Here is a 16,265-nt window from a genome sequence, read left to right as displayed (position 1 = left end):
GGTAGATGTCCCAGCTGCCTGGGCTTTTGAGAAACCTACAGACAGCCAGGCACACCCCGTGCCTGCTGCTGCATCCCAGGAGAGGAAGGCAAAGTGGCGCTGCCAGTACCAGCAGATTGGAAGGGAGCAGCTTCCCCTGCTCCCAGGAACGAGGGCTGGCAGGCAGGGCAAGTCCCAAATGCTCTTTAAATTGTTGCATGGGTATTTCTTTGCTCCTGACAGCTTTCAGGTGAATCTGGGGAGTGAGCTGATCCACGGGCACCGCCACATCAGCTCCTGCCAGGCTGAGAGGGGAGGAGAAGCCCCAGCCACCCTGGGGAGATGCAGTTTGAGCAAAGCAGCTCCCTGTGGCACCTACCTCGTCTCTGGAGACCGAGCTGATCTCAGCCGCCAGGGATTCGGAGAAGGAGGCTGAGAAGAGGTTCTTGGCTCCCTGGATGCTCAAGTTAATGATCTGCCCGTTCAGCTCGTCGTTCTGCTCCTTCAGGTTCCTGTTATCCTGTTCGCAATAGACATCGGATCAGATATCTGATGTGATATCTGACATAGCAGAACAGGTATCAGATGCTGCGTGGTGCCCCCACAGCAGACCCGTTCAACCCCCACCGCGCAGCTGGGGAAGGCAGGGGCTGTCCTTGAACCCAGCAGCTCCCAGAACACCAGGAGCAGCACACGGTCTCCTGGCTCTGGCTCAGGAGAGCCTGGAGAACCTTAGGAAACATGGAATGTCCCGGGCAGATCCAGGGGACACAGCGTACAGGGGCTCTTGCGTACACATGGTGTCCTTCAGAGGAAGGATCCCACCTCTCCTGTCCCAGAGCAGGGCAAGAGGCTGCAGGATGCTGGACCCATGGCCAGCTCCTCAGAGGGGAGCATGCACCAAGCAAGGAGCCGGGCACTCCTCGGTCTGCCGAGGAACTGTCATCCCCTTGCGCAGACCACGCAGCCGAGGCATCTCCCTCCCTGCCCAGCTGCCCGTACCTGCTTGAGCTGCTTGATCTCTTGCTCCAGCTCCGTCTCCCGCGTCCTGCTGTTGTACTCCTGGAGCCCCATGCTGCTGCTCCTGCCTCGCCGCTGCTCAGCTTCCAGCTTGAAGAGCTGCAAGTGCTCGAGCTGCTTCCTGAGGTCCTCAATGAGCTGCAGCACAAAGGAAGGGGACAGCTGAGTGCTGCAGCCTCTGCGGGTCCGACAGCTCGCGCGGGATGCGGCTGGTGCGACACACGGGCTGTCTCCCAGCTGGAGCTACCCCACCGACTGCTGCAGCAGGATTAACAGACTGCCTGGGGGGCACACAGCTTCCCCTTCGGGCTCTGCAGCAGGAGACAGGGCTGCTCCGACAGCTGCCACGGGCAGTGCTGTGAATCCCCATCTCACCCGAGTGCTCTCAGCAACACCAAAATTTTAACAATTTCCATTCTGAGCCCCGAAGCTCCTTTCCTACCAGAACAGCAAGCGCTGTTTGAGCTGGAACTACCAAGCAGACACCTGGAAGGAGGTGAGGGGGGGCTCTATTTCTGCCCCCAAGCACAGACGAGCTGGGAGCTCTCCCCCAGGCAGCCCCACACCCCTCTCCTCCCCTTCGCTAGCGCTTGCTGGTTCCACGTGCTGCTGCCACAGCTCCCTGGGTGCAGGAGAGCAACCGGTCAGCCTGGCACAGCCCAAACGGGTCTGTGGACGCAGGCAAACATGCTCAGTTGAATTTTAACGGAGGCAAAAGTGACAAATGTTACACAGTTAAGCTGCTGCACTACCTTTCTCCACGCAGGCAGGATCCAGCACTCTACAAATAGTTACAGCTGGTTCTGGAGAGGCTGCTGAAGCCAGCTCCCCTGTAACCCCCCCCGTCTCGGGGGGGACTAGCAGGGCAGGGCTGCAGCAGGCAACGAAACTCTACTCACCTCCTGGGTCGACTCCTTCTCCTTCTGAAACTGGTGTCTCTCCTGGCTCAGCTTGTCCCCCATCTTCCTCTTGTTCTCCTGCTCCTCCGTGAGCTGCACAGTGAGGTCTTCGATCTCATCCAGCAGCTTCTGCTTCTCCTGCAGCGACACGCGAGGCGATGAGGCAGAGCCCGGCTGCCAGGGCTCGTCCCGCTCGCCCCAGGGCCCGGCGCACCCAGCCCCGCGGGGACGCTCCCCTTGCGGACGCGCTGCCCGCGGCCGTCTCGTTTGCTGTCTGAGGGCTGCAGAGCACGAGTGCTTCAAGAAGAGCCACGGACTAAAACAGTGCTCCTAGGAGAGCTCTGCAGAGAGGACTGGCGAATGACCGCGGCAGCGATCACCGCACGGCGAAGTCCCTGCGCCGGGGCAGCGCCGTGCCGGGGTGGGACACAGCTGGACGAGGGCTACAGGGCAACGAGAGACCTTGGGCTCCTTAGGTCTGAACTGCAGACCAGCCAGAAATCCAGGACCTTTTGCCGCTGCGGGGAAGTTCATTCCTTGTGTCAGACAGCAAAGAACTTAACTGAGGACTGACCCGTGCACGAACGCGACCAAGGCAGTAAAACCAACACGCAGCCCAGCTCGCCTTGGCTGGGGCTGGCGGTGGTGTGGGAAGCTTGTCACCTGCTGGTGACAACAGCCCTGTGCAGGACACGTCCCTGTACAGCAGCTCCTCTCTTCCTACGACCGGTTCACCCCGGGGCTTCCAGCCTGGCTCTCCCTGCGAGGGAGGTTTTGGCTTTCTGATCCCCGGGCTGGGGTGCCCCAGTGCTGCGCAGCACAGCACCGAAGGCACCGTGCAAGCAGGAATGCAGCACTGACAACAAAATCCGGATTTCTGGCACCAAACAAGACAGCAGTCCATCAGCAGGGCTTCTCTCCTCGGCAGGGAGGGGCAGCGACTGCGCCTCTCATCGCTGGTTAATCACATTTAACTGCGGAGAAAAGCAGCGCTGCTCTGCAGAGGGATTAAGGATCAAAACAACCCTCGCGTGGCTGGACACACCTAGGCAAGAAATTCATCCCCAGAGCCACGGCGGTTCTCCCATCCCCGGCCTCAATGCACCATGTTTACACGGCCGTGGCAGACGAAGGCAGCGTCGCCTTGGCCACGTCAGGCGGAGGCTGAGCCGCAGCGATGCCCTGCGGGCTCACGGACCGCAAATGGGTGAACTGCTGGAGGCCTTCAGCCGGGCAGAGAGGTTTGATTTGACTTCAGTTTTAATCTTAAATGCGCCACAAACGTGAGCAGAAACACAACGGGACCTTTGGGCCTGATGTGGGACCCCTAACCCACGCCCCCTCCCAAACCAAGGCTCCCGGCCAGCCCTGGGGAGACTGCAGCCCCTCGGGCAGCCTCCGCCCCGGCAGCAGATGCACGGCCTTGAGCCCTGAGCGGGGGCGAGGGTCTGGGAGATAAGGCAGCGCTTTGAAGCCTCGGCACACAGCTCCTGGTGACAGCGTATCTGCCTGGCAGGAAGCAGATAAACCATGCCCGCTCCTCTTCCCCCTCGGACTGCCCCGGCCCCGCTGCAGGGCTGGGGACGAGCCTCCACAAGAGGGCACGAGTCCCCTCCTAAGCAGCCCCGCCAGGGCTGAGGCTCTGCTGCTGTCACAAGGAGAGGCTCTGCAGGGTTTTAATCCCAGGTTTTTAGCCAGGCGGTGCAAACCTGCCTGCAGAGCAACAAGGCATGGCTCTGGCCCAGGGTGAGGTTTGCAGGTTCTGCAAGACAGAGGCAGCTCTGAAAGGATTTCCTTGTCACAGAAAGCAGACCCCACGAAGGCCCTTTGTGCAAATGAGAATTTCAGCTTCAGCCACATGAGGCGGCAGGTGGGGACCCAGGCACAGCCCCAGGAACAGAGCGGCCAGCACAGAGCGATGCCGCCACTGTGTCTGTGCTGCTAATTCTGACGGCAGCCCCAGCATGGAGGGCAGAGACCCTTCTTACACACACACACACACGCACGTCCTCACCTCCTCAAGCCTCTCGATGCTGGCTTTTAAACAAGGGACACAGGACCTCAGCTCGCTGTTCTCATCATCCAGTAGCTGCAGCCTGCAACAACAGAGATGTGCCAGAAATTCACCCAGACCTCCCAAGTGCAGGAGACTTGGTTGAAACATCATCAGGAATATCAAACCAGGACCTGCTGGAGGCAAGCCAGCAGTGATTTCTCTCTGCAGTGCAAACCCGGAGATTTCCACTATTGCCATTCGCAGGGGAAAATGGGGGAATCCACACAATTTCAGGCGAGTCTTTTGTCCAGTGCCATGCTCTCCTCAACTAAGTTGAATATAATTATTTAGCCCAAAGGCTTCATCAGTGTCCATGGGCAAACCTCAGCACTGGGCATCAGAAAGCAAATATTGCCTGGGCAGTCAGAGCAGGGGCTCAGACAGGGCTTCAGCTTTGCATTCTCCCAGTAAAGGAACATCCCATCCACGTGCTGTGGTAACTGTCCTACCACAAGCCCAATTAAAAAAAAAAAAAAAGAAATTCAGTAATTTTTCATTTACTGCAATGGCTGAGCAATAGCAGTAATTGTTCTGGAAAAGCAGAAAAAAATACCCCATCAACAAAAAACCCTGCCAAATACATGGAGCTATCTCCCCTGTTACTCTTTCCTTGGGAAGCCACGAGGTTATACGAACCCTAGGGGTCCAGGACTCCACCTGTGTCACAACTCTTCCTTCCCACGCAGGGGTCTAGCTCTGCCCCAGTACCCCTCCTGCTCCTCCAAGCAGCCTGCAGCCACGGCCCACTCGTGCCACGCTACCTGCTCCTTTCTCGCTGGGGAGAGCACTGCCGTCCCTCTCGACCTGCGCCTGCCCAGGTCCATAACCCCTGCAGCTTCTGGGAGCAGGATCAGACATTTGCTTGTTTCCAAGAAGCGACTCACATCTGAGCATCAGAGTTCCACGGGTCTTTCATGTGAAGAAGCGCTAACAAACAACATCTGCGCTCGTGCACTGCGGGGCAGGCCCAGGGAAGGAGAACACGAGCTAGACTAAACTGCATCAGGGAAACCCAAATAAGTCTGAGACCAGGTTCACGGAGGGGCCTGATTTTGGGACAAAGGTGAGGAAGCAGAAGCAGCCAAACCTCAGGGTTTATATTGACTTTAGCCGCACCTTTAACCAAGTTCAGGTCACCCTCTGCCACACTCTGTCTCCCCAAAGACACCAGCGGCCGTGCGGGTCCGGGAGACCTGCCGCCACCCAGCCCTGCCCCAGCCCTACCTGGCCTGCAGGTTCTCGATCTCAATGCTCTTCTCCCTCTCCATTTTGCTCAGCAGCTCCCTCTGCTTCTTGATCTCCTCCAGGAGTGTCTGGTCGGCTCTCAGCTCCTGCTCCTTCAGCTGTTCCTCGAGAGCGTTGGCTCTGCAGAGAGGAGGGAGAGGATGAGCGGCTCCCCACGGCTCGCCCGGCACGCTGCCCTCCCGCGGGAGGGATGGGGCTCTCTTCCCGGCCTTTCTCCCAGCCCGTGAGAGCTGGGAAATAATAAACCGAGCTTTGGGGGAAAGTGCACCCACAGCACCTTCAAGCAGCAAGCGTGTGAGAGCTTCACTTTGTCCCAGTAAAAGTGGGGAAAAGCAACGCAGTCCACAAAATCCCCGACGTGGTATTAAAGTAAAATAAACTGGGTGGTACATGCTGGTAGACGTCTCCATCTATTTTTCTACCTCTCCAGGCTGCATCAAAACCTTTTTATAAGGGGGGAGACAGCAGGGGGGGGACAAGGGCGAAAGCACAGCAATCATTCTGTAACACACCCTGCGGGTCTCAGGCACAGCACCACCGGGAACAAGTTACTTAATGTGAACCTCGTCCCTTAACCCTCTTCCTTTTCACACTCTAATGTCCCCAGCCCAAAAAACACAGGCTCTGCAGGTCAAACCTCTGTGTGCCAGCACAACGGCGATTTGCATGCAGTCCTGCGATCGTGGCACGCCGTTGGGGCAGGAGCTGTGCTTGCTCGCGCGGGCAGAGGAGCGGGCAGAGGCAGTCCCAGCCGCCGCGGAGCTCCTCACCCCGGCTTGCTGGGAGGCTGCTTTGCTGCGCTTTATGTAATTGCTTTGCGCAGGCAGGCTTTTGCCAGATGAAGCCGTTCTTCAAGCAGCAAGGAGTACACAGAGGGCTTTACGTGATTAAAAGACGACTGACACTTCTGTGCCAAGCCGCTGAAGTGAAAGCGTTCCCCTCGCCGCAAAGTTTATCACGGCTTAGAGAAACCTTTGTTTGGACGCTCGGTTCCATGACACAATCATTACTTAACAGCCTTACAGCCCTATAGATAACTCCTGCTGGGTTTATCTGGGAGTGTAAATACACTGCTGGAAGAGAGAAGCCTGCCAGATCCGTAAGGACAGGGATTACTTAAAATGGGATCCGAAGGGGCTGTGCTGCAGCCAGGATCTGAAAGCAGCAGGGCTGAGGCTGGCTGAGAGCCACGAGCCTCCCTGAGCCAACCTCTGGGGCTCTGCAGACAGCGTTAAGGGTGGACATGTGAAAACAGACCTACAAAGCTCTATGTTTACATGCAGCCAAGCAGAATGCTCCGAAGGAGCGAGTGCAAGCTGGCAGCGTAGCCAGAGGCGGGCCGTTTGTACCTGCTGAGCTGCCAGCAATTAACTAAGCTCCTGGGAACGAGCCAGCGGCCCCAAAAAGTGCATGCGGGACCGCGCGATCCCGCGTGAGAGCCCCTGCTGCTGAGCAAGAGGCGGCACGAACCGGGCTCAGAACCGGGCTCCTTACCTGTGCACGAGCTGCAGGTTCTCCTGCTTGAGGCGGCTGTGCTGCTCGCCGTTGGCAGCCGTGTCCTTTTCCAACTCCGTCACCCGCTTCTCCAGAAAGACAACCTGGGCAACGGGAGAGGCAAGGGTCAGCCCGCACCCCGCTCCCCACCCCACAAAGCGACCCTCGCTGCAGGAGCCCTCGCTGGAGCTCGGAGCTGGCTGAGCTACCTGAAAGGGGAAGGCTGCCACTGGAATCAGGGAGCCGTGTCTTTGTTCAAAACCTCCTTTTACACTCTGGTTTCTGAGTTTCTAATGTCTCCCAAGTAGAAATACGGGGCCCAACACTTCACTGTTTCCTTTCTTCACAAGATACTACATGAATGTCCAGAGGGAAAGACCCAGTGGGATCTCTGCAGCATCACCACTGAGCTCGAGTGCAGCCCCGAGGCTGGGAACAACCACCCGCTGCTTAGAAAAGGACAGCTAAGTGTAAATGAGGCCACGAGGAAACAATACTGCCTGCAGGAAGGGGGCAGAGATGAGCGTTTTCTCCCCGTACCTATACCTGGAATATTTCAGCCCTCTCTGTGTTTCCACTTGCTCGTGGTCCCCAAGTCCCACTCACACCCCTACACGGGCAACCACAAACCGCAAAGGAACTGGGGGCACGTCTACGAAACCTGAACTGTAGGACTCCCATCACTGGGGGGAGAAGGGCAAACGAGACCCGAGTGTGTTACAAAACAGCAGCATGCGGAGACAAGGACTTTACTAGGAGCACAGGGGCAGCTTTCCTAGCCAGACGGCTGGAGACTGTTCAGGAACGTGAGGTCTGCAGAGTTGTATTCAACTTTCAGACTTGGAAAAACGTTAATTTGTTTTTTAAAGGTCTTTTATGCATGATAATTATACCAGAGTGCAGCCAAACACACACGTTTGTCTTTCACACGCTGCTCCACGCAGGTCTCTATTCACGGCTGCAGAATTAAGAAGCTATTTTGAAAGAGTTTCATTACTGCAGCAAACATTTACACAAGCCCAAAATCACTCATCTTTAACTTTCCATCCTTCCCCTACCTATTTTTAGCTCCTGGTGTTCAAACTAAAGCTTTCTGGTCTTCTTGCCACGCTCCCACCTCGCCCCGTAACCCCCAGCTCACAACACCCGGGACGACCCCAGCAGCCCGACACAAGGTCGGCTTTGTGTCCTCGCGGCAGGACGAGGCCGAGGGAAGGACGCCCTTGTTTCCCACCAGGGGACTTTGCTCGTCTCGGAGAAGCAGATGTGGATGACATCTCAACCCGAGACATGAAGCAGAAGTGAAAACCATCTGCAAACAGCCAGCCCCCGGCGGGCACGGCAGCGGCTGGAGGTGCCACTGCCACCTGCGGGCGGGCGGCACGCCGTCCCCGGGGAGAAGGCAGCAGCTGGAGCTCCTCGCTCAGCACAGGAGCTCTGCAGCTTGACTCAGAGGCCTCTCGGTTTACACCCTCTCGATTCAGAGGGCTTCCCACGTCCCACCAGCCTTCCCCGGGGCAGCTACACACCCAGAGGAGCTCTGCCCCAGCCCTTGCCTGGGCATCTCAAAGCACGGCGAGCCACCCCCGACCCGCTGCGGGACGGCACGGACACCCCTGCTCCTACCTTGTCCGTGATGTCCTCCTCCGTGCACTCCAGCGTATCCCGGTAGGACTCCTCCATCGCCCCCACGGACAGCGCGCTGGTCTGATGCAGCTGCCTGTAGCAGAGAAAAGCCGCCCCGACCCCCAGGAACACGAACATTAGGGCGAACATGGCAATTCCAGGTGACAACCACCGCTACACCGCAGGATCCGGTCCCTTCTCTCTCCTCCTCAGCTGCCACCTCCTGCCGTGGCCCTCGCAGAGCAGTGTCCCTCGTCACCACGGCAAGCTAAAGGGGCGAAGCAGCCCAAGCACCTCGGGGCGCCCGGACGGGAGGCTGCTTGCCGGCTGAAGGAACGCGCCCTGCGAGCGGCGTGCAGACGTGGACACATGCTGCTGGGACTTCACACTGTGATCACCTGCTCTCGCTCCTTGGAACAGGAGATAAGGGCTCCCTCTGCCCACTTTCTTTCTTTCTGAACATACGGAGGCCGTGTGTTACCCAGCGAAGGACGGGGCGCTCGGCTCTTGCCGCTGGTACGGTGAACAAGTGGGGGCAGCGGATGGAAGGGGAGGGAAGGGGGGAAAAACCCACCCAGCCCACCGCTGCTGCAGCCGAGAACAAGCTAATCATTAGCAAGGCCTTGCGACACTGGTGTCCGTGGCTTCGTGCCAATCCAAAGGACACTGCCCAGGATGCCGCGTGGAGGGGCCGACTTGCCCTTAATTGCCGTGCTGTCGCTGCCAATTAGCTCCGGGGCACAAGCAGCAGCTATTGCCACAGCGAGGGGTCGTTAAACTCCAGCTCTGGAAGCCCTGAGCCTGGAGAAAACCATCAGTGTTCCCAGCAAAATCCAGTTCCTAGAGCTTCCAACACTGGCACCAACGTGCCTTACACTGCAGCCTGTGCTCACAAACGCCTGAACTGGTTCCCTGCTGGGGAACGACGCTTCTTGCATGGAGAAGAGGATGCCCGAGGACTGCCAGCAACGGGTTCACCTCGCTCAGGCTGGGCGATGGAGATGGGGCTGGGACCCCGACAGCGTCATGGAATGGGGCAGTCCCCTTCCCTCCCCGAAAAGGGAGAGGGGTCTTTCCCTGTTTCCCTGCCTCACGGGTGCTCTGCTCTCCCGCTACCCCACGCAGCCCGGCTGAACGATGAGCAAGCCGAGCTACTTCGAAGCCAGCACTGCTTTGAGCAGGAGGAGAACGAGAGAAGCACAGAGGCCTCTCTGAACCTAAATTATCCAATGAATATGTCATCTGGGCTCTGAAATTCACCCTGCTACACAATATGCTCATGCAAATATTCATGAAGCATAACTGGCATTTACAGAAGAGACCACAGCTGAGTACCAGGCTTATTTTGCCTCCTCACCCTGGTATATATTTAGATTCTGAAGTCTCGGGCACATTTGTCATTTGAATCATGCCAAGCGCAACAGGGCCTAAGCAGCTGAGATTTCTTGGCACACGCAGAACACGGATAACAAAAGTCAGGGAAAGAGCCCTTACCAAAATGAAATCAATTTACAAGGAGCAAATGTTATGTTTTAATTACAGTATCTGCATCAAAAAGCACCCTTTGGGCTGATCTTCAGGACCTGGCTCCTCTCTGTCACTACCACAAACTAACCCTGACTGCTCCCGAAGTGACCACCGCTGGCCCATGCCCACGAGTCCCAGGGAACCCAGCCCGGCCCCGTCCCTGCAGCTCGACCCGCAAAGCCTCGTCCAGGGCAGATGGGGCATCTCCGTTCCCAGGAGTTTCACTCAAACCCTCCCCAAATTATTTCTGCCAGACAGGGGACAAAAGCTAGTCCTGAAACAGGAAACCTGGGGACAGGCTGCTCCCTTCAGCCTTCTTTCCTGCCCCTGTTTTTAACAAAGATCTCGAAAGTGAGATGAGTGGAAGGAGGAAATTTAGTATCAAAGACCCGCTTCCTTTCCAGGAGGAGAGACTGCTGACCACAGGAAAAATAGGGAAGATGAAAGTGAGACGAAGAGGTTCAGGCAAGCTCCTGAGCCCTTCGGTTGGGTGCACCCCAAGCACTGGGGCAGGGGGCTGCCCACATTTGTGCTTCCAGAGGGAGCACGGCGGCTCCTGCTCCATCCAAAGGAGCCGCCTGTTCCTCCGCAGTGCCCCTGCCCTGCCTGGAAAGGAGCAAAGAGCAAAGCCAGCAACTGCAGAAGGCTGGGCAGGGGAGGTGAGCCTCAGCGTCCGGCTGTGAGCAGGACGACACGGGTACAGGTGGGACAGGGAGGCCAGGAGGAGAGAGGAACACCAGGGTTCATCGGGATGGGATGGAGCCTCTGCCCTAAGATTCACAGCACGCTGCAGCTCTTCCTGCGCAGGCAGGATACGAACACCCTCCGGGGAGGGCAGCTGGCAGCACACAAGCAAGCCCTGGGCAGTCCCGCAGGGGAGAACAACCCAGCGTTAAACCCCAGCAGTGGGGTTACCTGTGGCTGCCCCCACAACGCCCCAGAGCCCCTGGCCAGCCGAGCAGGGAGGGCTGCTCCAGCATAACCAAGCCCCGAGGCTTGCCCTGAGCAGAAGGGCCAAGCCCCCCCGGGGGGAGAAAGCGGGCTGACAGCAGCCTCCAGCTGCGGGCACAAGTGAGAAATCTCCAGTTCAGAAAAAGGGCTGCCACAACACAAACCCAAACGAAACCCACTTCTCAGCACCACACGTGTCCAGAAGACACGGCGAGCTTATTGTGACAGCCTTCCTTCTGCGGGCCTGGCAGCTAGCACGGGCACCCTTCCCACCGAGGCAGCAATACAAGCACGAGCTTACCTTGCCACTTTCTTGCTTGAGAGTCTTTTATTTGGACTGCAAAACGAACAAAAAACAGGAAAGGGTTAGGAAAGCTGACAGCGGAGAGCAAGGCAAACAGGAAGCTGCAGACACTGCGGGGCACATCCTTCGCCCTCGCAGCGGCACGCACGCCGCGCAGCCCCGCCGCCCGCGCGAGGAGGCAGGCGAGGAACCGAACCGAGCCGAGCCGAGCCCGCCGCAGGACCCTCACCGCCGCCAGCAACACCATCCTCTCACTGCCCGATCCCCGTCCTGAAAGCTGAGCCTCAGGGAGGGTGCTAAGAATAGAAGTGAGTTTGGTGGGTCTCGGCCAGCGCCGCCGCCCTCGCAGAGCCCGAGCACCCCCGGTGCCCCCCCCGGTGCCCCCCCGGTCCCTACCCGGCTGCCACGAGAGGCTGCGCCTCTCGCCCCCAAATCGCCATTTCCATCGTTTTGCACGCTGCCGGTTTCGTGCTGCTCCAGGACTCTTCTCGCCGAGCTATATTTGGCGTTGGATCACCGCAGAACTGCTGCCTACTCGCAGTTCAGGGATTTTGGGAGCTGTTGATTGTGGCCCTGTCTGGATTTCAGGCACAGGCATTATTACAGTCACCGGGGACGGGCACGAGGTCTCTTCGCCCGGATAACCACCGACGGAGACCAGCACCGCACGGCGGTCGGGGTTCAGCGGAGGTCCAGCACAGCACAGAGCAGGCAGCGCAGCCCCGCGCGACCCTTTCCCAGCAGCGGCTCCTGGCTGCCACTCCTGCCAGGCCTTCGGTCGCGACCGACGCAGCTGCACACTGGTGAGACAGGCAGGGCCCGCGTCTGCACCCAGCCACACGCCGTTGTCCAACAGATGTCACCGGGACACGGCGCCGGCGCCAAATCACCGCTAAACGGTGACAGCGAGCAGAGCTCCGGCTGAGGGGGGATGCAGCAGCTGCATTCCCCGGTGCTTAGCTCAGCTTAAAGAAAAAAAAAAAAATCAGCGGGGAGTTCACTTCTGCCTGGAGCTGCAGCAATGACATTAGTTCTTCGAAGGAGGAATTTAGAATAGTGCAGGGTGATTTTCTTTCCAAAAAAAAAAAAAAAATCCAGCTTCTGGGAAACAACAACTGACCGCGGGTTGTTGTCAGGGTTACGCCCGTGCCTGTGTCAGAAGTGCATCCTCGCAGCGCAGGCTGCAGGAGCAGCACCGCTGGCCAGGCCTCAAGGACACAGCACGCGCCTCGCCAGGCCCGCGGGGAGAGGCCAGGCCCCCGCCTTTGCCAGCAAATGTACAAAGTCACGTCCGTCCCCAGCGCCGCGGGGAGGAACGGTGTTTGTCTCTGCAAACGGCTTATCGGAAAGCAGCGCCGGCACCTGCGGGTCTCTCGGGAGAGGACGAGACGTGCAAACTTGCCTTCAAGGGTGCTAAACCACAACACGCTCGCAGGAATCTGGCTTGTCCCGAGCTCCCTGCAGGTTTCAGCCCCGGGCTCCTGTGCCGCGGGCTCGGGCAGCAGCGCCCTGCCGCCGGGACCAGGCTGCAGTCGGATTTGGGATTGCAGTTGGATTACTCGCAGCACAGCAAATTCTGACTTCCTCCAAGATTTCCAGCACTGGCCTGGCTCCCCACTTCTTCCAGGGGATGAACTCTCAGCATATGTACCCCAAACTCTCGATATACACCCTTTAGGAGCAAGGCTGTTATAGGGCGGCTGGGCTGCACCCCTGGAGTGTGGCCGTCCTCCGGATGCGTCCCCAGAGCCTGCCAGGTGCGGTGCGAGGCTGCTCGGCCCACACCTCGCTCCTTGCTTCACCCAAGGTCTGGCACTCGTGGGCTTCAGGTTGCTCGTGACGCTGGGAGCAAGGAGCAGGTCCCGTCGCCACCCGAGTGCTGCACGGGGCCGCCTCTCACCCGCTCTCCCCGCAGGACGGGCCCGGTTCCCCCGGTGGCTCTCTCCTGGCGACCGAGGAGCTCCCGACCTGCCGTGCAATCCCCGTTGCACCTCCAGAAAGTGATCCCAGTGGTTCGTAGCCCTCCGGGAATGCTGTCTTGTGCTTCGGTCTCGTTGTGCTGAGACCAGTGGCTCCCAGCAGCACTACTGCTCGTGCGTTGGACTCGCGTGACTCCCGAAGCAGTTACACGTGGACCCAGCCCCGGCTGCCCCTGAGCTGCTCACGCCGGCAGGCAGGGCAACGCTTCCCAGCAACAACAGCAAACCTGTGCACGGGAAACCCTGAGCCCAGGTGGGGGAACCAGACCTTCATCAAAACCTACGGAATTCCTATAGGGACGCTGCGGGGTGCGGAAGCCTCCACTGGACGTGCCATCCACGCCAGGAGGCTCAGAGCGGGTATTTCAGCCTTGCAGGTGAATTTGGTGGAGAAAACCTGAAATGGAGTGGGGCCACTGCATCTGGGGAGGTCCAGTGTTTTCCTGCTTCATCTGAGCCACATCACTAACCCTCAAAGCCTCCCCCTGGGAGATTTCTAACAGCAACTATTTGCCTGAGAAAAAGAGGGGAGAGAAGTACTTTTGGCGCTAAAAATTCTAGGCCAAGCTCCTGTTTGTTTTCCAGGTCTCTTCCCACGGCTGCAGCCCAGGAGGGCCCTCGTGTCACGCTGTCCCTGTAGAGGACACAGACACAGACCAAGACCACGACCAAAAACCAGGCTTGAAGGAGCACGCTGGGTATGAGCAGAATTATCATTACCATCAGTCCTGCGATCCTTCCCCCTCGTGGACCGCAAACAGGCCAGAACAAACAACACCAGACATCCCCCCCCGACCTGCCAGGTCAGCAAGGCTGGCTGGCTGACCCCCAAAGCTGCACTCGAGAACCTGTGGAGCTCCTAAGAAAGGCATTTATGCCCCCTTCTGGGCTGGGGGTGGTACGAGTGACACCAGCGGGTGAAACGAGTTCGTAGGGCTGCGAAGCGAGCGCCTACAGGAGAGCCCCAGGCGGCGAGCACAGCGCTGCGCTCGGGTCCCCGCTGCCCCGGGAGGAAGGGCAGCGGCTGCCCCTCCAGGTTCCAGCCCTCAGGGGCTCCTCCACGCTGCCCACTCGTTCCCCTGGTGACAGAAATACCGTGCCCGGCCAGCCTAGGGCTCCAGATCCCAGTGTAAGCAGCGGGGCGCGGTAACGCATCCACCTGACACTGCACAGGCCATGCAAAGAGGCTGACCAGAGCGGAAGGGAAGATTCCCATTGCCTGTTAGCTTCCAGGGCTCAGATTAAAGCAAACCCCTGCTCACCCTCCACGATGTTATTACAGACGTGGCCACCCCGTTCAGTGAAATTCGCCCCCTTCTGCCAACAGGAATCAAGCCCAACATCAGCAGAGGAAAGCTCTGCTAGACAATGAGAGTCTTCCCTTCACGAACATCATTCCCAACACGGACATTGCCATGCACAAGACCAATTACCTATTCATTTCAAGATCATTCAGGCGAGCAGAAAGATCCTCAAGGCGGTTGATTTGTTTGTGGCACTGGCTACAGTAAAACTCAAATGCTTCATCTGCGATAATGCTGTGCAGTTTCGCAGCGAGCGGATTGGTGCTAGAGAAATCACAAGTGTCATTTCAACAGGACAGAACGGAATAACCCGGGTTCGTCTGTGGCTTCCACAAGCTGAGGGGGGAATCTCTGGGCAGGGGTTTTAGTACGAGACACAGGACTTGCAATTAAAGCCTGAGGGCAGGTTGGGTTGCTTCCCTGCTTTCCTTTCAGAGCCCCAATTTCTGTCCATCCGGAGTTAGTACGAGTTAGCAGGAGCTCCACACCACCGTCCTCCCCCCAAAGTAAAGGGAGGCGTATGGCAGCCGAGCCTGGCCAGTTTCCAAACCCTGTGCCAACCTGCTCTAGCAGGGTCCTGGGAACCCCAGGTGCATGCTTTACACGAGCCCACAGGACTACAAAGTCCATTTTCCATCACAATTTTCCAAGCAACCTGTCTCAAGAGGCCCTACAATCATCCTGGTTTGCCCCGTGAAATGCAGACTGGGCTCACACGCGGTGCCAAGACCAAGAGCCAAGTCCTTCGGTCGGTCACACCGCTTTCCAACAGGACCACCTAAAAATAGAGCGGCCGTGCTGCTGCGGACCCACACTGGGGGTAACGTACACTGGAGTCAGATTTTCATTTCAAAGAGCTTCCCCCTTGAAGCTAAGCTCATAAAAAGGTGGTTGCGAATCGGTCCTCTCTCCTGCAAAGCCAAGCGCATGGGCAGCAGCTTTGCCTGTAATTTGGTGAGGGGACACGAAGGCCTACAGGACTAATTGCCTTTGGAGCTAACAGGCCTGGTCAGCTTTTCATTTTCAGCTGCTCACACGGACAGCGAGCTGCGGAGACACCCACCGACACCTGGCAAAGCAGGGAGCCTCTTCCCCACCTGGCACAGCCTGGGCAGGAGAGGGCCAAGGGATTCTGAACAGCACGGCGTTCGTCTTGCTTTGGGGCCAAATGCATGCCACAAAACCTTTCTGTGGGAAAACGTGCTTCTGGAAGCCACAGACTTTAATCAAAGCAAGGTTAATAGTGAAAAAACAAAGCAGTTCAATAGGAAAGACAGGTAAAGGTGTGAGCAAACACAAGCAAGCTTAAAACCAAAAGATATCTGGAGAGGACTAGTCAACCCCATGGTGCAGACCCACACTGGCAAGTCCTGGCCCGGGAGATGCTGAGGCCCCCCCAGGAGGGGTGTTCCCCCTAGCACCTTTGCATAGCCTCTCAGGGACTTTTCCTGGGGGCGGTGGGGGGTCAGTAGCCCCCCCTGGGGTCAGGTCTCTGAGTTTGTGCCATCTGTACAGTATTTCCGAGCACCCTCAGATCAGGCAAGTGGACCACAGCGCATGCTGCATTGCTCATCTCTTCCCATTCCTGCAAAACCGTTGAAAAACATCCCCCTAGCCTCTAGGGCAGGTTCGGTCTCAGGGAAGTCTTTATCCACCAGCAGTCATTTCAGTTGCTCAGGCTTTGCAGGGGGCAGAAGCTGGCAGCAGCCCTGCGGTACCCGGAGGAAGCGACGTGCCCTCCTCCGGGACCTGACCTCTCCTGGGAATGAGCCGCCGGTGAGCCCTGGGGAGCAAGACTGGTGTGCGAACTCGGCTCTGACAGGCACTCCTCAAGGTGGGGAAAGCCACCAGACAAGAAGCTGTAGGAGAATCCGCAGGTAT

General features: G+C 58.1%; 1 protein-coding gene across 3 annotated transcripts in view; it reads right to left on the bottom strand.

Annotated features, from left to right (window-relative positions):
* RAB11FIP3 (RAB11 family interacting protein 3) overlaps positions 1 to 16,265 on the bottom strand; it is a 72,833-nt gene that overhangs the window by 2,867 nt on the left and 53,701 nt on the right. For 2 of the 3 annotated variants that reach the window (XM_048059939.2, XM_048059952.2), the window contains 9 exons: positions 14,514 to 14,648; positions 11,099 to 11,134; positions 8,320 to 8,413; positions 6,694 to 6,797; positions 5,179 to 5,319; positions 3,913 to 3,994; positions 1,899 to 2,036; positions 982 to 1,137; positions 359 to 499 (listed from right to left, as the gene is read on the bottom strand). In XM_048059939.2, coding sequence (XP_047915896.2) covers positions 359 to 499; positions 982 to 1,137; positions 1,899 to 2,036; positions 3,913 to 3,994; positions 5,179 to 5,319; positions 6,694 to 6,797; positions 8,320 to 8,413; positions 11,099 to 11,134; positions 14,514 to 14,648 — 1,027 coding nt within the window. The remainder of the gene's footprint in view (positions 1 to 358; positions 500 to 981; positions 1,138 to 1,898; positions 2,037 to 3,912; positions 3,995 to 5,178; positions 5,320 to 6,693; positions 6,798 to 8,319; positions 8,414 to 11,098; positions 11,135 to 14,513; positions 14,649 to 16,265) is intronic. The other variant, XM_048059946.2, reaches the window with a different exon arrangement.

Source organism: Anser cygnoides, chromosome 15 (genome assembly GCF_040182565.1).
Source record: "Anser cygnoides isolate HZ-2024a breed goose chromosome 15, Taihu_goose_T2T_genome, whole genome shotgun sequence".
Lineage (NCBI taxonomy): Eukaryota > Metazoa > Chordata > Aves > Anseriformes > Anatidae > Anser > Anser cygnoides.
Note: the sequence above shows the minus strand (reverse complement) of the source record. Positions and strands in the feature narration are given on the sequence as shown.